At 39.0% G+C, this 20,946-nt stretch overlaps 1 protein-coding gene across 1 annotated transcript in view; it reads right to left on the bottom strand.

The window, feature by feature from the left end:
* The window catches only part of IQGAP2 (IQ motif containing GTPase activating protein 2), a 286,204-nt gene that overhangs the window by 105,515 nt on the left and 159,743 nt on the right, over positions 1-20,946 (bottom strand). Inside the window, exons 6-9 of the mRNA XM_060143147.1 lie at positions 11,933-12,000; positions 11,493-11,606; positions 10,739-10,917; positions 8,429-8,516 (exon numbers count right to left, since the gene is read on the bottom strand). Of these exons, the coding sequence (XP_059999130.1) occupies positions 8,429-8,516; positions 10,739-10,917; positions 11,493-11,606; positions 11,933-12,000 (449 nt within the window). The remainder of the gene's footprint in view (positions 1-8,428; positions 8,517-10,738; positions 10,918-11,492; positions 11,607-11,932; positions 12,001-20,946) is intronic.

Raw genomic sequence — 20,946 nt, 5'->3', positions numbered from 1 at the left:
AGATTTTGTCAAATGCTTTTTCTGCATATCATCATGTGATTTTTAGCCTTCATTTTGTTAATTTGGTATATCATGTTGATTGGTTTGTGCATACTGAACCATCCTCACATCCCTGGAATAAACTCCACTTGATCATCATGTATGATCCTTTTAATGTACTGATGAATTCAGTTTGCTAATATTTTGTTGAGGGTTTTTGCATCTATGTTCATCAGGAATACTGACCTGTAATCTTCTCTTTTTTTGCAGTGTCTTTGTCAGGTTTTGGTATCAGAGTAATGTTGCCCTCATAGAATGAATTTGTAGTGTTTCCTCCTCTTCAATTTTTTGGAATAATTTGAGAAGGACAGGTATTAACTCTTCTTTAAATGTTCAGTAGAATTCACCTGTGAAGCTGTCTGATCCTGGACTTTTGTTTGTTGGGAGTTTTTGTTTTTGTTTTTTTTTTAAATTACTGACTCAATTGCATTACTAGTGATCAGTCTGTTCAGATTTTCTTTTTCTTCCTAATTCAGTCTTGGAAGATTTTATGTTTCTAGGAATTTATACATTTCTTCTGGGTTGTCCACTTTGGCTTATAATTCTCTGTAGTATTCTCTTATGATTCTTTGTATATCTGTGATATTGGTTGTAACTTCTCTTTTACTTCTAATTTTATTGATTTGGGCCTTTTTTTCTTGATTGAGTCTAAGGGTTTATTAATTTTGTTTATCTTTTGAAAAAAACAGTTCTTAGTTTCACTGATCTTTTCTACTGGGTTTTTTTTGTTTTGTATTGGTCTCTATTTATTTCTACTCTGATCGTTGTTATTTCTTTCCTTCTACTAACTTTGGGCTTTGTTTATTCTTCTTTTTCTAATTCCTTTAGGTGTAAACTTAGGTTGTTAATTTGAGATTTTTCTTCTTTCTTGAAATAGGCCTGTATTCCTATATACTTCCCTCTTAGATCTGCTTTGGCTATGACCCATAAATTTTGGCAAGTTGTATTTCTATTTTCATTCATCTCAAGCTATTTTTTGATTTCCTTACTGACCCATTGTTTTTCTTAGTAGCATGTTGTTTAGTCTCCACATGTTTGTGTTTTTTCCAGTTTTCTTCCTGGAATTGGTTTCTAGTTTTATACCATTATGGTCAGAAAAGGTGCTTGATATAATTTCTATCCTCTTAAATTTGCTGAGACTTGCTTTGTGGCCTAGCATGTGATCTGTCCTGGAGAATGTTTCCTGTGCACTTGAAAAGAATGCATATTCTGCAGTTTGGGATAGAATGTTCCGTAGGTATCTATTAAGTCCATCTGGTCTAATGAGTCATTTAAGGCCACTGTTTCCTTATTGATTTTTGGTCTAGATGTTCTGTCCATTGATGTATGTAGGGTGTTAAAGTTTCCTACTATTATTGTATTATTGTCAATTTATCTCTTTATGTCTGTTAATATTTGCGTTACATATTTAGATGCTCCTATGTTAGATGTATATATGTTTAAATATTACATCCTCCTCTTGGATTGACCTCTTTATCATTATGTAACGTCCTTCCTTATCTCCTGTTATAATCTTTGTTTTAAAGTCTATTTTGTTTTACATTTAGCAGGGCATATATGTACATGCCACTCTCACTTTGCCCCAGATTACCCTTCCCCCTCCCCATGTGGATAGGGAGGGTGGGAGGGAGGGAGACAAAAGAGGGAAGAGATATGAGGATATGTGTACATGTATAGCTGATACACTTTGTTATAAAGCAGAAACTAACACACCAGTGTAAAGCAATTTTGCTCCAATAAAGATGTAAAATAAATAAATAAATAAATAAATAAATAAAGTCTATTTTGTCTGATATGTGTCTTGCTACCTCTGCTTTTTTTTTCCATTTCCATTTGCTTGGAATATCTTTTTCCTTCCCTTCACTTACAGTCTCTGTTGCCTTTATCTCTGAAGTGAGTCTCTTGTAGGCAGCAAATAGATGGGAATTTTTTTTTTTTAAATCAATTCAGCCACCTTATGTCTTTTGATTGGGGCATTTAGTTCATTTACATTTAAAGTGATTATAGATAGGTATGTACTTATTGCCATTTTGTTATTTGTTTTCTGGTGGTTTCTGTAGTTCTTCTCTATTCTTTTCTTTTAAACTCTGTGGTTTGATGATTTTGTTTAGTGTTATGTTTGGGTTCCTTTCTCTTCTTTCTTTATCTTTTTTTTAGTTTTTGTCTTGTGGTTACTATGAAGTTTATATACATACATATATATAGATCTCAACGTATCTCTAGCTCTAGTCATTTAAATTCAAATACACTGTAAAAGCTCTACATGTTTTACTCCCCCTCCACATTTTGTTTTTGAAGTCATATTTTACAACTGTTTGTGTATCCCTTAATAACTTATTGTAGCTATAGTTGATTTTATGACTTTTGCCTTTTAACCCTCATCTAGCTTTTTAAGTGGTTGATCCACTGCCTTTACCATATACAGTTGTCCCTTGGTATCCATGGGAGAAGGTTCCAGGGCCTGCTGTGGATACAGAAATCTGCACTCAGGTCCCATAGTCAGCCCTCTGTAACCACAGATCCACATCTGTGCATTCAGCCAACCTCAGATCATGTAGTACTGAATGTACTTATTGAAAAAAAAATTCATGTATAAGTTTAAACCTGTGTTGTTCAAGGGTCAAATGTCTTTGCCTTTACTAGTGAGATTTTTCCCTTCATGTATTTTCTTATTTCTTGTTATTGCCTTTGTTTGGTTTTGTTTTTGCTGGGTTTTTTGTTTTGTTTTGTTTGTTTTGGTAAAGAAGATCCTTTAACATTTCTTGTGAGTTTAGTGGTGATGACCTCTTTTAGTTTTTGTTTATTGGGGAAATTCTTTCTCTCTCCTTCATTTCTGAAGGATAACTTTGCCTGGTACAGTATTTTTGGTTGTAAGTTTTTGTTTGTTTTGTTTTTGTTTATGTTTTTCCTTTCAGCAGTTTAAATGTATCATGCAACTCCATTCTGGCCTGCCAAGTTTCTGCTGAAGTATCAGCTGGTAGCCTCATGGAGGTTCCCTCAAATGTGACTCTTTGTTTTCCCCTGTTGCCTTTAAAATTCTCTATCTTTAAATTTTGCCATTTTAATGATGACATGTTTTGGTGTGGGTCTCTTTGGGTTCATTTTGTTTGGGACTCTCTGTGCTTCTTGGACCTGGATATGTTTCTTTTCCCAGGTTATGGAAGTTTTCAGCCATTATTTCATCAAACACATTTCCCCTTTCTTTCTCTTCTTCTAAACCCCTATAATGCTAATGTTAGTACACTTGATGTTGTCCCAAAGGTCCCTAAACAATTCCTTTTTTTTTTTTGCGGTACGCAGGCCTCTCACCGCTGCGGCCTCTCCCGTTGTGGAGCACAGGCTCCAGACGCGCAGGCTCAGCGGCCATGGCTCACGGGCCCAGCCGCTCCGCGGCATGTGGGATCTTCCCGGACCGGAGCACGAACCCGTGTCCCCTGCATCGGCAGGCGGACTCCCAACCACTGCGCCACCAGGGAAGCCCACGATTCCTATTTTTAAAAACTTTGTCTTATGGATATTCTGATTGGGTGATTTCCACTATTCTGTCCTCCAGGACTCTTACATGTTCTTCTGTATCACCTAATCTGCTGTTGATTCCCTTTAATGTGTTTTTCATTTCAGTAATTATATTCTTCAGCTTGATTGGTTCTTTTTATATTTTCTAATTCTTTGTTGCAGCTTCACTGTGTTCCTCTATTTTTCTCCAAAGTTCAGTGAGCATTTTAATGTTACTTTGAACGGTTTATCATAAAAGTTACTTATGTCCACTTCATTAGGGTTCTCCCACCCTGGAGGTTTTACCTTGTTCTTTGATTTGGAACATTTTCCTCATCTTCTTTGACTTTCTGTGTTTGTCTCTATGAATTAGGCAAAACAGGTACCTCTCCTGGTCTTCAAGGTGTGCCCTCACGTAGGAGTGCTTCTATGCGGTCTGTATATGTTGAAGCCAGAGTTAGATTACGGGGCATGCTGGTGCAGCCTCGGTAGGCTGGACAGAACACCAGGCACTTTTCAATATGCTGTTTCTGTGCTGGCACTCAGAGCGAGTAAGTATATGCACGAACCCTTTAAGAGGGCGTCTGGGTTTCCAACAGCCCTCTGGCTCTCCTGGTAGTAAGCCCCACTGGTTTTCAAAAAGCAGTTAAGTAGGCTCATCTTCCTGGTGCTGGTCCCCAAGGCTGGAGTGCCCAATGTGGGGCTTGAAGCCCTTGCTCATTAGGGAGGACCTCCATGTTTGTGACCTTCCTTTCCACCTGTGGGTCACACACTGGGGGTATGGGCGCAGACTAGATCACTTCTCTTTCCCTCCTCCTTGTCTTGATGTGGTTTTTCCCTTATATCCTTTTTTTTTTTTTTTTTTGGTACGCGGGCCTCTCACTGTTGTGGCCTCTCCCGTTGCGGAGCACAGGCTCTGGACGTGCAGGCTCAGCGTCCATGGCTCACGGGCCCAGCCGCTCCGCGGCATGTGGGATCTTCCCAGACCGGGGCACGAACCCGTGTCCCCTGCATTGGTAGGCGGATTCTCAACCACTGGGCCACCACCAGGGAAGCCCCCTTATATCCTTTTTTAAAAGATTTTATTTTCTTGAACTATAACTGATTTACAATGTTGTGTTAGTTTCTGCTGTACAGCAAAGTGATTGTTATATATGTATGTATATATGTATACATACATATATATATATTCTTTTTCATATTCTTTTCCATTATGGTTTATTACAGGATACTGAATATAGTTCCCTGTGTTATACAGTAGGACCTTGTTGTTTATCCATTTTTCCTTTATATCCTTAATTTTATAAAAGCTGTTCTGCTAGTCCTCAGGTCATTCTCAGAGAGAGTTGTCCTATATGTTGTTGTAGTCTTGGTGTGTCCTTGGCAGGAAGTGAGCTCAGGGTCTTCCTACTCTGCCATCTTGATCCTGCCTACTCAAAATGTTTTACTGTACAAATTTAATGCCTTTTCCAACTTAACTAAGCACTTATCATACACAGTGGCCTTAACTTTTACAGTTGAAGGTCCACCAGCAAAATTAGCACCGATTTTTTTCCTTCTTCACAATGTCACAGAAGATTCGTTCTTACTGTAGATCTTAGCAACTTCACCATACAATTTTTTTCTTTCTTTATTGAGAACTTTCACCTTTTCACTTAAAGAAAGCACTTTATAGCTTCTCTGGCATATCTGAATTGCTAGTATCACTACTCTTGCGCTTTTGGGCCATTATTAAGTAAAATAAGGGTGACTTGAACACAAGCACTATGGTACTAGACAATCTGGTAACTGAGATGGCTACTAAGTGACTAAAGGGCAGGATATACTGGACACAGTGATGGTTCACATGCCAGGTGGAATGGTGCAAGATTTCATCATGCTACTCAGAACAGCATGTAACTTAAAAGTTATGAATTATTTCTGGAATTCTCCATTTAATATTTTCAGACTGCAGTTGACTACAGGTAACTGAAATTGCAAAAAACGAAACTGTGGATAAGGGGAAGACTACCGTATCATTTAACCTTAAAAAAAAAAAAAAAAGGCCCCGATCACAGAAATGCCTTGGTTTACATCATCTGATCCAACCAGAAGCTCTGTGACGTCTCTACCAGTTATGATGTTCAGATTACAGAGACGCAAATTTTAGTGACCAAATGCAAGGTGTTTGGAACAGTAAATTCAGCATAGTTTCCAGAAAACAGAAATGGATTTGCTGACCAAATAGAAGAATGAGCGATGAACTCTGCCACCAGGCAATAGCAAACTGGACAGAACCAGCAGGATTTTGCCCTATAAAGAAGGCTTCAGGGTAGTAGAAATAACACAGACCCATAGATTTGTAGATCTTTTCAAGGATTAGTCTGTCTCCCTAATACATGACTAGACTACAGCTAAGATTATTCTAACCCTTTTTAACAGATGACAATTTATCTTCTCTAACTATATTCATAAGGAGCTATGCTCAATAACTTTTCTACTGAGACACATCATTTAATAGCAGGAAATACAACTAATGCAACCTTTCATGCCACACCCCAGAAAATTTACACTTTTAGAATAAGTTAGAATAAGACCCTAAGGACCCAAACCCTTTTTTCTATTCTTAGAACTAGTATGATAAATGAAAGAATTCCAGAAAGGAAGGTCAGCGGTTGTTTGTCATGTTTGCTGCTCTGTTAAAGCTATCCAAGGCCTTGCAGTTGTGTCTCTGATTACTCTGAATAGGATCTTGCTTCACCTTTGAAAACTCTATTATATGAGTTTGGAAAACTGGATGGTAAAATATTACGAGAAAAATTATATCCTTTAAAACACTCTTAAGGAACCATTTCTTCTAAAAAAATAAAGTAAGCTTAACCACTCTTTTACACTCTGCATTTAACAAAATTTCAAGCCCTAATCTTAACAGAATATATATAGTGAATGAAATGCATGTACCAAACCCCAAAGTTAAATGATTGCAGTTCAAACAAACCTGAAGCCCCTGACAACAGATTTCGTGATATTACCTTCGAAGTTTTCACTTCTGTCATTACCATGGCTGCTACAAGTGTAGACACCTTAACATTTTAATATAATAAGCTCTATGGTTGGGGAAGAGCTCGTCAAGTAGTTACACTGACATATTTTAAAGCATACAACTGTCTCATTGTCATGTCACTGGCTAAAATATGCTTTAGAGGATTTTTTTCAAGACTATTTTTAGTATTACTGGACCATAAATTTTCCAATGGGGAGAGATCAAAACCTTCAGAATAATCATGTTCTAAGCATGTAAAGCCATTAAACACTGCAATGCCCTTCATATTTTAGCTGGTTATGCATTAGGGCAGATCATCTCATGACTCTTACTTAAAAGTGGAAAAAAAAAGTATAGTCTTTTTGGCATCAAATTTGTGGTCAGGAAATTATGTCATTTAGTAGAGTATTGAAACAGTTATATAAGGCATTTTATTTAACATGAAAAAGAAATCGATTTTAGTGGTTATAAACATTTCAAAAACAAAGGTTGGCACAAAGCTATGGAACCATTTCCCCACTAAGCTTATGAACCTCAGAGGTATTGCTCGCAATATTAGTTTCTTCCTGTAATTCATTTCTGCCAAGCATAATGAAATTCTCACTTTTCAAACAGAGCAGAAAGAGAAACTTGAAACTGTGCTTCATGTATCATCACCAACATGTTCAAAATTTAATAAGAATAAAAGAATAGGAACACACATCTCAAAACGTCGTGTTCCCTTAAAAAAAAGTTATCCTAGTGCTCTCCACAGTTGTAAATGGAGGTAAGTTCTCAAACCCACTCAGTTGTTAACTCCTAGACCTTTCTATCAATTTTCTCTGGGCCTCCTTGATCACTGTTTGAAGCCTTTAAAATATGTCTCTACCGGCAACTTAGGAGCGAACTCCTGGGTAACACCTATAGGTGTGCGTTTTCTTGAAGGTGGTAAGAGCCATAAAGAACATTCAAAGCTTACCTAGGAGGTTACGATGAGGGTTTAGGACGCCTGGAATTAGTGGACACCCCAGATTTAAACTAGGCAGACGGTTCAGATGTTTTATTAAATTACATGGGCTAACTGGTGTTTGATGTATTTGTTTTTTGGGTATATACAGGTTATTTAGGTTGACCTAGGGGACATAAATGCCAAAGAGAATTCCTTACTGCCTCAAGTAAAAATAAATTTTATTACAGAGAGGAAAAAGACTAATAAAGAAATGAATGTATCTAAACTTGCATATACTTATTTTAATTACCCAAGTTTTCTGTTCTTTATAGCCACACAACTAGGTACCAAGGAGACCTGTCCTGTGTGACTCCATAGAGTCTCAGGGATGCGGGATTCAAACCTGCCATCATGTGATTTATAGGCCTGTCAAGTCTTATTCACTTGCACCAAAGCTACAAAAGCTGTAAGAAAACAATTCTTACAAACTACAGACTACTGATTGGGAAGTAATAAAAAGCAGGGGTGTCAATAATAGCTTTTACGGTTCCAATCGAATGCCATAACATGATCATGGGCAAGGAATGACAATCCTTAACTCATAATCTTTACTAAATAACCTTTAAGAGTAGCCCAATAAGGGACAGGTTCAAAATATGACATACACTGTACCTATGATGAAACAGGAAGGTACAGTCAAACTAGCTTCAAGATGCTTTGAGATACTTTGCATGGACTGGGGACAAGACAGCCAGAAAAGCTCCATGGAAAACTGGCAGATGGTAACACCAGAATTAAGAGCAACACTGACTGACTTTTAGTGGATTTTTCATCATATCAGGCATTTTTACAAGGATACAAGTTAAGAGTTTTGCTGAGATTTGGATAAGGAAAATTTGCATCTTCTAGAAGTATCCATTTCCTTCATATGATCCATTACTCACTGTTGACTTTATTGATATTGCCTTGGATTTCTGCTTGTGTCAGCAATTCTTCATATGCATCTCTTTCTTCTTCTGAAATACAGTTATTCTGCAAAACAAAGGCTTCATTGATTCCTGAAGTTAAATATTTCCAAAGCTCAATATTCAAAAGCAAAAACTTAAAGAGTGCTAAAAACCACTTGCTAATGTTCATGTGAACTCAATACAAGCATTTAAGAGTGCCTGATCTGTGCAGGACACTAGGGTTAGCTAAGCCGGCAAGGGTTACAAAGATGAACAACAGACCCAGTGACTCTCTGTAAAAGCCTAACTGTCTAATGTGCAAAACATTAGGTTGGACCACTTGATATTGCCATTTTTTTGTAGATCAAAACCAGATGATTATTGGCGATTTCATCTGATTCAGTCTAATAAAATCAAGAACACAAATAACAAATACACACAGCAGAACAAAATATATTCTAGGGAAGTACATACTTGGTTAGAAAGAAAACTTTAAGAAGAGACAACAGTTGAGGAGGGCCTGAAGAAGAGAGTAATATTCAAGGCGGAGAGGAGAGAGCAGGATGTAGACAACAGGATTTGGTCACAAAGGTGGGAAACTTGGCATGTCGGGCTATAACACAGAGTGTATGTCTAGGGTTAGCCAAAAAGATGGGGAGGTAGGTTGGGAATCCTGGAGCCTTTTAATGCCAACAGGAGGACCTGTACTTGCAGTAGGGAATCAGGGGAGGTTTCTGGTTGGATGACATCAGATCTGTAGCTAAAGATTAATTTTGCAACCTTAGCTCTGAGAGGGGGTGGCCTGGAGAATGATAGGAAGCAGTGGGGCCCATGGGGAAGGTGCTGAGACAGCCCTGAGACAAGGTCAGGAGGGGCAGGGCCGAGGCAAGGGCGGTGAAACTAGAAGGTAGGTGATGGAGGTCAGCCTGTCAAGAAAAGGCAGAAGACAGTGATGGATGGGACATGGGGGACATAAAAAGCAACAATGTGGGAGTCATTCCAAAGGGAAGTCAGCAAGAGGCATGCACAGGAGAAAGGCAGGGTGAGGATGAGCACGCTTCTGATGTGGTGGGGGGCAAAGCCAATGGGACACAGAGATGAAGGTATCTGGAGGAGCTTTAGTGGGGCCTGGTATCAAGTTGACAGCTGATTTCTTCAACAAGTGGATGAGCTCAATGGAGAAGAACAGAGAGAGGAGTGATTCAATGACAGACTTGGAAGAATCCCTATATTTGGAGGGAGGAATAGGCAGAGACATTAAAAGATGCAGAAGAGAACCACAAGCATAGAAGGCAGGCGGGGCAGTGTGAGGTAAGTGTGCCAATGTTGGCAGAAGCCACCCACTGAGAAAAGGCTGGGATAAACGGGTTACTTTGGGTAATAGAGCTGAAGCTGATATGGCAAGAGTTGAAGGAGAGGAAAGTTGGCGAGGAAGTGGAATCTCGGAGTGCAACGTTTTTAATAAGACAGGAGGTGGGATATATGAAGTGAGGGTCAGTAGCCAGCTGCCTTGTCGAGGAGAGAAAACACTTCCTCAAATATGAGGGGAAACTATGGGGAAAATATGAGGAAAGCAGATTCAAAAACATCTTCTCTAAACTTCACCACACCCAATTATTAGCCTCTAGTAATAAATCTGAAGGTAAGTCGGCTAATACAAGGTTGGTGATACCCAACAAGGGAAGATCTTTATCTGCTGCTTCTACACCTTCTAGGTAATTTTTCAACATGACCTTCCATCCTTATGACCTGTAATATTCATCATAAAAAGAAACCTAATTTCCTTATGGAGTGCATGGTCTTCTTTAACCCTTACATTTCACCCAAACCAATGGCCTGTGGCTAGAGAGACCACAGCCAGCAAATTTAAAAATATCCCTTGCTGGGAGTTCCCTGCTGGCGCGGTGGTTAAGAATCCACCTGCCAATGCAGGGGACACGGGTTCGATCCCTGGTCTGGGAAGATCCCACATGCTGCGGAGCTACTGAGCCCGTGTGCCACAACAACTGAGCCCACGTGCTGCAACTACTGAAGTCCACGTGCTCTAGGGCCTGCGTGCTGCTACTACTGAAGCCCATGCTCCACAACAAGAGAAGCCACTGCAATGAGAAGCCCGCGCACCGCAACAAAGTGTAGCCCCAACTTGTCACAACTAGAGAAAGCCCGCGTGCAACAACGAAGACCCAACGCAGCCAAAAATAAATAAAATTAAAAAATAAAATCTCTTGTAACATTACAGCTTTTTCAAACTAGCAATGCATAACTATGCTTATTACTGTATTGATCACTCAGAATCTCATTGAATACCTTCAGCCTTGCATTTTCCTCTTTTCTCTTCTTGGCTTCCCAGAGTTCCTTCTGATATTCCTGTGCAAGGTTGTCATCCACTAAAGTCAAAACTGCATTTGGGTTTCTTAGTGTTATAATGGTCTGCTCGGTTATTCCTTTTTCAATAGCTTCATTAATGGCTATAACTGCAGCATGCACTGCAAAGTAAAGAGAAAAAAAGAACTTTATCAACAAAAGACAACATGGGCAGGTGTACTGGCCCTGCAGAACTTAAGCAGTTTTACTTTCTTTCTTGGGGTCCGATAAAGCATTCAAAAAAGAGACCTCAGACGCATCACAGAGCATCCCTCTGACAACCTCCCCATCTGCCCATCTGTCTTGGGTCCTGTCTCGGTGTCTGTTATGTAATGCCTATTCATTTATTCGACTTGCACTGAACGTCTAAAATGAATCAAGTACTATGGGTTGACATGGAAAGACTCACAGCAGTGAGTACCCTGCCACTGAAATTTAAGGACATAGCAGAGGAATGTTCTGGAGAATGAAGACATTTCTCTAACGTCTTAAATCACATTACACAAGTGGATGTCTAGAGCCCAAAGTTAATTACTTGGTTATGTTCTGATGTGCTCAAATTAACCATCTATAATACATATAATAAAAAATTTTAGGGTGCTTATAATATCTTCTAAATATTCTATTTCTTATAACCAAAATCAAGAATAGGTTAAGTCTCACGTCATTGGCAAGTTTGAATTTTAAGTAGACTTACATGCAGCTTCATCCACGGACAGTTCATTAGCCAGAATACCACCTATTTTGCTGAAAGATGGCATCTGTATTCCATATTTCTCAAGCTCCTTTCTCATATTACTGATTTCCTCCTCTGAAAAAGAACAACAATAAAAAAATCAATGAAAACCACAGAGATGGAGGCAGGAATGAATATATTTGTGTTAAGAAATGTCTTCATCAAGAACATGGGGTCAGCTCTAAACAAGAAACTTAGGAAGAAACCAGCCTTGGTTTCTCATTTCACAAATGTGGGGAAACAGAAACCCTATAGAGTATAAACAAGATAAAAAGCAAGTTTTCTCCTCTGATCAATATAAGAAAAAAAAAGGGAATCAATAATAACGAAATGAAAAAAAATATTGCTACATTTTCTTAATAACCATATTGTAAAAAAATTATCAAGATAAGGAATAGTACCTGTGAAGTCTACTTTGCCCAACAAATCCTGGATCTGGGGTGCAATTCCTAGTTTGAACAGATACAAACTGAAAGAGAAACCATAAAACTGTCAGGAACTTTATCATGTAGATCTTAGAGCTAGAAATTACATAAATCTTAAGGGCTTTTTTAGTTGAGAAACACCGAAGAGATCATCTCATCTAATCCATTCATCTTACAGATGAGGAAACTGAGTCCCGAGGTAACACAGTCCCTAGTGGGACCAGGACTAGAAGCCCAGTCAATGTCCCAAAGACTGGTCCTCTGTAGTACACAGCACTTCCACAGGGCCAACTAACCTAATCACCCAGTGGTAGGGAGAAAAAGAAACACAATTAACACAAAACAGCAAGCAACAAACGCAGTAAACATTTCTTTGGATATTACCAACACATGATTTTAATTTGTTTAGAATATAGCTCAAATTATATTTTCCTTTTCATTCCTATATATGCCTCCAAGTACCATATAACCCTTGAGGAAACATTTGTCTTATACATTCTGAAACAGTAAATAGAGTAGCAAGACTACTGGTAGATGGAATGATGTTAAAGACAAACCATGATGTGGATATATTAATAAATGGAAGATGCAGAGCAAAGTGTACACATTTTTTAAAAAATTCAATAGGAAGCAATGATGGTCCCCAACCAGCCTATAATTGGACGAAAGAAGCTGGAGTCTGACATCTAAATTCTACCAAAGAAGATGAAAATATATGGTTATAGGACTTTTCACTTCATCACTGAGCCATAGTTTCTGATCCATATTTGTCTTAACCTTCCCAGCCCCCAAGATTAATTCCACAGCCCAACTAAAAAATTCTGTATTTACTTAATATCAGGTTCTGACAGATTTATAACTTAGGAGATTTAATAATAAGTTAGAATTACATATAACATATATGGGAAAATGAATGGAGAATGATTTTGATGGTTTGAAGTACTTCAAGACTCACTTCAGATGTTGATGTGAGATAGATCTTAGTTTATAAAATATAAAATTTCATTAAAGGAGTTGAAGATCAAGCCTTCTTAATGGGATGAAAACTCTTAAAATGAATGATTAATCAGTGTAAGCTGCATGCACTGAAATTAAATTTTTTGACCATCTGTAAAAAATAATCACTTAGAAAAGCAGTATGTGATCAAAGCTAAAAATTAGTGATCCATGGTTAAAAAGATACATTAGGAAATCATCACCTGGAGTTAAACACTAAATATTTTGATATAAATCCTTTTAATGTTGTTTCTAGAAATATCTATTCCATATAGTACTCTATAATATGAATGTACTATAATTTACTTAACCAGTTGCTGAGCATTTAGATGGTCACTAATTATCCACTATAACAAATAATGTTGCAGTGAACCTACATATATAGATACACCTTTGTGCATATATCTTATTCATCACATAAATCCCTATAAACAAAACTGTCAAATTGAAAGGATATATGCACAAAGCTTTCAATATATCTTATCAAATTGTGTTCTTGGGAAGAGATTATACTCATTTATTCTCTGTGAGTAAAGGATTAACAAAACCCCTTTCCCTTCTGCAATAGAAGGTGACGTTTAACTTTCTAGCTCTGTTCCCCCAAGAACGCAATAAAGGTATACTGACAACCATGCTACCAGGCACCATGGCTTAGGAGAAAAACAACCTCTGACTGGGAAATTTCATCTTGACTCGAAGGAATCATAAATAGGCTTTACACATTTCAGGTGTCCCTAAGTTCAGTGGCTCTTATAACTGGTACACTTCTCGCAGGAAACTTGGAAGCTACGCTATGGAGCTGTTGCAATAGATACTGGCTCCTGGGGACTGAGGCCTACGGCCAGGGAGCCTTCTGCAACTACCAATATGAGTCTCACTCCTTCTCACCCAAGTTATCACCTGGGGTACCAAAGAGAACAGCTTCTAGATGGCTGTGTGGACAACTACATGGGGTGTTAGGAAGCCTCCCACTGAAGAGCAAATACTTGATGCTGTCCTGCTGGCAGGTTGCATTTCCTGGCTGGCTCTATCCTTCTGAGCATCTGCTAACCAATGTAACATAAGGCAGGCAGTCATGAGAGTCTGAATGTTTAATTGAACCTAAGACCCAGGTGATGGGCATGGCCCCATTCTACCACCAATCCATGAAAACGCCATTTTCTGTGTCCCCTTAACAGCACCCGACTCTATCAATGAAAACCTTACCTATCGGTAGCCAAAAAATGTCATTTAAGTCTATATTACATTTTGTTCATTGTGAGGGTAAGCATTTTTCATTCTTGTATTTGGCCATTTCCATTTCTTCCAGGAAATGCATATTAATGAATTTTTGAATTTTCAAGCTTGTTTTCTGGGGGGATTTACCTTTCTCTGGTTTTCCCCTCTTTTCCCTCAAAACCACAACCAAAGGACAATGAACAAACGACATTTTAAACATATGGTAATTTAAATTTTACTACTAAATTCCAATATGATATCCATATCTTATTCACAAGGGAAAAACATATTAGACTCTGAAAGTCATTCAATGTAAAACAGACATTATGTATTCATCATTCAAAGCTAGAAAGACAGGATACATTCTTTAGTTTATTTTTATTTTTAAAAAAATTTATTTTTTTTTGGCTGCATTGGGTCTTCGTTGCTGCGTGCAGGCTTTCTCTAGTTGTGACAAGCAGGGGCCAGTCTTCGTTGCGGTGTGCGGGCTTCTCATTGCGGTGGCTTCTCTTGTTGTGGAGCATGGGCTCTAGGCGTGCAGGCTTCAGTAGTTGTGGCGAATGGGCTCTAGAGTGCAGGCTCAGTAGTTGTGGCGAATGGGCTGAGTTGCTCTGTGGCATGTTGGGTCTTCCCGGACCAGGTCTCGAACCCGTGTCCCCTGCCTTGGCAGGCGGATTCTTAACCACTGCGCCACCAGGGAAGCCCCCATTCCTTAGTTCAAATTCTAGGTCTTTAGAGACTGTCAAGGATATAAAACTATACAGCCGCTTAAGACTTTACTACCAAAGGTTCATGCCAAACAAGTCACTGTAATTAAAACTAGTATGCTGACATTTCCAAGACCATAATATTTTATGAACCAATTCACTATTTATCACGTGGGAAAAATATTCCAGGTAAAAGGGAGCTCATGCCATGTGGAACAAATAAAATGTCAAGCTAGTCACACGTTCCTTTCTAGTAACAGGAATGACAAAATTCAACAGAATTAAACAGACAGGTATGGCAAAGCTACAAAAGAATTCTAGGAAAATAAAATCAAGCCATACTTGAAAAAATAAAAATAGATCCATAAATTATCAAAAATGTATCATTTTATTACTTCCATTCTTTCACAGTACCTGTAGTTTGTAGTTTCTTCTTCCCTTTTACAACTAAATTTAAAAAAACAACTGAACTGACAAAAAATAAATAAAAATAACTCAGTGGGAAAAACTTTGAAAATGCAACAGTAAAATTTAACTAGGGGACACCCATAAAATGTCTTCTAACAAATTTTATATATGTGTGTATTTATGATGTGTATTGCATTAATATTCTGCTAGTTTTAACATACTTTAAACTTCTATTCTTGCATCAAAGCCTAGGCTAATGAATATTTACTATCCTTAATATATTTCTACTTCTATTTCCCCACCTATGTAATGTTGAGATAATCTAGAATTTTAGATGCATTTAAAAAAAATAAATTTATTTATTTTATTTATTTATTTTTGGCTGCGTTGGCTCTTCATTGCTGCACGTGGGCTTTCTCTAGTTGCAGCGAACAGGGGCTACTCTTCGTTGCGGTGCGCGGGCTTCTCACTGTGGTGGCTTCTCTTGTTGCGGAGCACGGGCTCTAGGCGCGTGGGCTTCAGTAGTTGTGGCACGCAAGCTCAGTAGTTGTGGCTCACAGGCTCTAGAGCGCAGGCTCAGTAGTTGTGGTACACGGGCTTAGTTGCTCCGTGGCATGTGGGATCTTCCCGGACCAGGGCTCAAACCCGTGTTCCCTGCATTGGCAGGTGGATTCTCAACCACTGCACCACCAGGTAAGTCCCCTAGATGTATTTTTAAATTTTCATATTATGCACCAAAAGTTTAGATAACTAAATTTGATTAGTTTCTTTTCTAAATTAATCGACATCCAATTTTCCTCTTTCTTAGTTTTACCTTTGGTTTTGCTATGTATAAACATATTTGCTAAACAGATAAAATGAATGACTCACTAAGTGTACATATTTTACTAGTTTCATTTGTTCCTCGGGTGTTGGTTCTGTTTGTTGAATGTAATTCCTCTTTCATAGCGTTGGTTTCCTTCAAATGTCTGGTATTTCCTGATTTGGGGAAATCTTAAGGTTTGACTTGTTGCTTGTCACTGTTGATTGCAGGTCCCCGTGACAGAAGCCAGCCTTAGGGAGACAGTAGGGGAACAACGGGGCTGATGCCCAGAGGGTGCCCAGTGTCTTGTCTTCTTAGATTGGGGTTCCCTGTGTCTTCCTGCAGTCATTAGCTAAGTTGGGTACTCGTGTGCTACCCTGCCATCAGCAACTACACCTGCTGCCTTAGGGAAGGATCAGAGGGCTCAGCGGGTCTAAGCCCAGTTCTGCTAGCTTAGGGGCTCTCCTTTTCCATCTCTGCTTGGAGCAAACCCCACAGCAGCTCTGAGCTCTGCTGCAATGGCTCAGTGGTTTCTGGGCTGTGGTCTTCTGTCTTATTTCTCAGTCAATCCAAACCTATCTGTTTGCTTTCTGTCAAGGGTTATCTAATTTTCTGATCAATGGATAGCATTCTTTCTTACTGCAGATGATTAAAAAAACAAAACAAAACCTACTACTTTAGCCATTTCATGTCAGTTTTGTAAAGAGAAAGACAATCATGCTCAAATATCTTGACAAAACTGTTTCCACCGCATCTCCTTTGTTTGCCCGGTCATTCATTTAATTATTAGCTATGGAATATCTACTGTACAAAAAATATTTTACTCTACTGTGCTGTCCCTAAAATAAAGGTATTTAGTCTTCCACAAAACACAGGTTTGTTGGTAATATGAACTAAATTAATTACACTAACAAAAGTGTTAATGTTCCCCTATGGTACTAAAGAAATTAGAAGACTATTTCTGATTATACTTTTTACTTCTCCACTGTATGCTGTATAATTGTATGCTGTATAATGTAAATCTCACGATAAGCAAACATCCTGGTTTAACTAAAAGTTACCACAAGGTGGAGCTGAGAAGTTAGTTACCTTTTGAATAGAAAAATTGAGTTAGATTTATCTCAAATCAGCTTTTCCTAAGCTAGTCAGGATCAGGTAGAAATCTCATTTGCCTTTACACAGTTTCACCAGAAATGTTTTTTTAAATGTTAATGTGTATTTTTTATTTGGCTTAAGATTTCAACATTTACTTTATCTCTGAGGTTGAAGTTTGAAAAGATGACTTTTCATAGTGTGGGAGTTATATACCGAATCCGTGTGGGAGGTGCTTCCAAGCAAGTTAGTCTAAGGGGCAAATGTTTACTTAGGAAACTGAACTTATTCAGTATTCCCATGATGAAAAGAACCAACAATAGCAGCCCACTCCTTCCCAAGCATTTAAATTCAAATGAGGGAATTCATTACCTGAAGTATATAGGAAATCCAGAATCTTAGTGGTAAAAATAAAAAAGAAGCCTGCCCAATCACCAATTTCTTGGAGCTCTTCAACGCTGAATTTATTAAGCAGCTTTAGTGCCTAATGGGCAACACAAAGAAGCTGACAGCATTCTAAAGGAAGCTGAGGAATTAATGTCACCATTGCTTCCCATGTATAAGAAAGCACTTGGTGTGAAATAGCTAGCTTTTTATCACACTAAAGGTAGAGTGCATTTGTGTTGCTGAGAGAGGCCAGTTACAGAGGGGTTGCCCTAAGGCAGCAAAAGCCTCACTGGCCCATGTGCTCCCATTTGTACTGATAATATCAGTTCAAGTATGGGAAGCAATAAAGAAAGTAAAACACACACACACACACACACACACACACAAACCTATTAGAGTTTTTTTCTACTACTTTCAATATATACATTAAGAGGTGCTACAGTAATAAAATACAAACTTAAAAGGCAGAGGCTGAATTTATTTCAACTTTTCTGGAGCCCATCACACGTAGTTCATTTTATGCTATAACATGGGAGATGAATGTTTGTAAATCAAAGCCTCATGGCTCACCAGAAAGAAGACGGAACTGGACTCAAGCCCTGTATCCTGGCCACAGACTGGCAATATCTCGATGTGTGACTCTGTGCACGTCACATAACCTAATCCTTCAGTTCTCTCCTCTGTGAAATGAAGGATCTGGACTCAACATCCCAAGGTCCCTCCAGTTCTGAAGTTCTGGGATTCCTCCTTTATAAATATCCTAAATATAACAGCTTAGAGGCCTGTGCTGAAGTTCAAGTATGATGCCACAGTGGCATCTTTTCATTTCCTGAGTAGCCTGGAAATATTGGACTCTCTTTGGAGGCCAATGACAGGCTGCCTCAGTAACAGTGCAGGTTCTGGGGTCACACAGCCTGGGTGTGAATCCCAACCCTGCCACTAGCTGTGTGACCTTGGCCAGACACTCTGTGCCTCAACTGCTGTGGTTATAAAATGAGACTAATAGCAGTGTGGACAGAACAGGTATGTCGCGAGGATTAAATGAGATTATACCCGTAAAGTACTTGGAACAGTGTCAGGCACGTAATTAAAAGCTCAGTAAGTGTTAGTCTTCGTTTTTATTATTGCTATTATCCTGGTACTTAAGTCTTCATACAAACCACTTATTAATAACCTATCACAGTGGTTTCCCCACTTTCAACACTAAGAACCTTTTACTATTTCCCCTGACTGACTCCATGTTTTAAATGGTTTTACCCACAGGACAAAATTAGGTTTCCATCTTACAGTCACACGTGTCCCTATTAATATCATGTCAAAATCCAGCATTCTATACCTAACTTTCAAAAAAAAGTAAAGGGAATCTTGAGGCAGTCTTATCATAGAAAAATAAGTTCAGTGAAACCAACTGAAAGGTTAAAAACACAAACTCCAGAGACTTCAAGTTGGTATCAATGGTGCATGTGCTGTGTTAGGTGACAAGACATGGTTTACAGCCTCAAACAGCTTAGAATTTAGTAGGATGGAAAGGTAGAGCCATAATACTAAATTGGGATAGGAAGAGGGAGAGAGAAGATGGTACAAACAGTGAATTTTGAAAGATATGGCAGGTGCAGCTGCCCTCCCTCACCTTAATCCCAAATCCTGCCACCTCTAGATCTCCCTCCTGAGAAAATAGGATTACAGTCTGTCCTTGGGGTTAAGGAACTATCTCGAGGAAGCTATTCATAAAGGCAAATATGTTCTCTGTCTGAGATGCAAGCAATCTGGTATAAGGCATCAATTGGTTTCTTAACAGGAAAAGGGTCCCAAGGGAAGGGAGTATAGGACAAGAAAACATATGCATTAACTTTGTACCTGAGGAACTGGTTCAAAGGCAACCTGGTTAGCAAAGCAGCCACCTGACCTTGTGGGAGACCTGGTAGAGGAAGCCTTCTTCACAAAACAGTCAGGGTACTTGGAACAGCTGGCCAACCAGAAGTGCGGCTGCCACCGCCATTTTCACAAATTCAAGCCTCGAAGGTGTGCTATTTGGGTATCTTCACTGCATTTGAAAGCATGACCGCTGGACAGCAGCTACATAATCTGCAGCAGGAACAGTCATCCTTACCCAGAGGGGAGGCAGGCATGCCTTTACCTTGTTGCTGTCAGTGTAGCAGAATCTTAACCGTCAAATAAACTTTATTCAGTAAGAAAGCAGAATCCAGAACCCTCATCCATTAAGCTAGGAAAATTGTTACAAACACATGACCTTAAAAGGAATCCTTGAAGGGTAGCTGATTCTATACCTTAAGGCAGGAATAATCAGGGCAGGATCGGAACATCCTCTTGTGACCACAAAGCAAGGATATTTCAAAGAAATGTAAGGGATAGAGCTACAAGGACCAAGGAGCTGGCCAGAAAGAGGTCCCAGGACAAAACGGAAGCAATCTGGTTCATCAAAAAAGAAGACACTAATCTTGGTTAGATCTGAGAAAGGCCTGGAGTTCAAAACGATGTTCAAAGGAGAATGGTGTGAAGTATACGAAAAGGAAGTTGCAATACAGAGATAAAATAAGACACACATAATATTTGTATGGATTTTAATAAGTTGGGAAGTGTCATTAAAATACAGGGGCTTTGTTTTTTCTATGTCTGTCTATAAATATGTGCTTGTTTTTGTACTATTTATACTACAAGAAAGAATAAAGACCAGGAACTCTGAGGAAGCCAAACAGTCGGGAAAACCACGGAAGTGTCCCAAGATAAGAACAGATTGAGGAGCACAGGTGGTGACAAAAATAGCCAGATGAAAAGAGGGTTCAGCGCTGATGGTCACACTCAATAGCCAAGCAGAGAGAGGATCCAGAAACGGGATCCCACATGCTATCGGCCAAATGGTCCCAGAGAGCTTCAAGCAGAGTCCATCCCTCATCTCCCGGGGGAGAAACCTCTAGAATGCCCAACTAATTTCAAGAAAATATTCAAAAGGCATGCATGAGTTTTTAATAATGTTAACACACCAGGCCAATACATCATGATGACAGGACAATGGGTTATGTAACACTGGCCAAGTAAGACATGGAAGAAAATCATTTCTGGGTGACAGGGGGTGGAGACTGGATGGTAAATAAAAACCTACCTGAAAGCCATAGACAGAAAAATGACAAGGTCTGGCTGATTTCACAAATCAAGTTGAGTCTGATGCCTGGTGGCCAAGGCTGGACTCACCTTAGGAGAAGAACCCAAACTGGCACCATGTTCTGACTGACAATTGATTGGTTAGAAACCAGATCTGTAACCTGGGTGGGTCTGAAGAGGTACTCTGTTTCTGGTAACCATGTGAACTCTGGGTAGGTATCAAAATATTATAGCCCTAGGATGAGTCAAAATTAGTGGAG

This window comes from Lagenorhynchus albirostris, chromosome 3 (genome assembly GCF_949774975.1).
Source record: "Lagenorhynchus albirostris chromosome 3, mLagAlb1.1, whole genome shotgun sequence".
Taxonomy (NCBI): domain Eukaryota; kingdom Metazoa; phylum Chordata; class Mammalia; order Artiodactyla; family Delphinidae; genus Lagenorhynchus; species Lagenorhynchus albirostris.
This window is presented reverse-complemented; position numbering and strand designations above follow the sequence as displayed.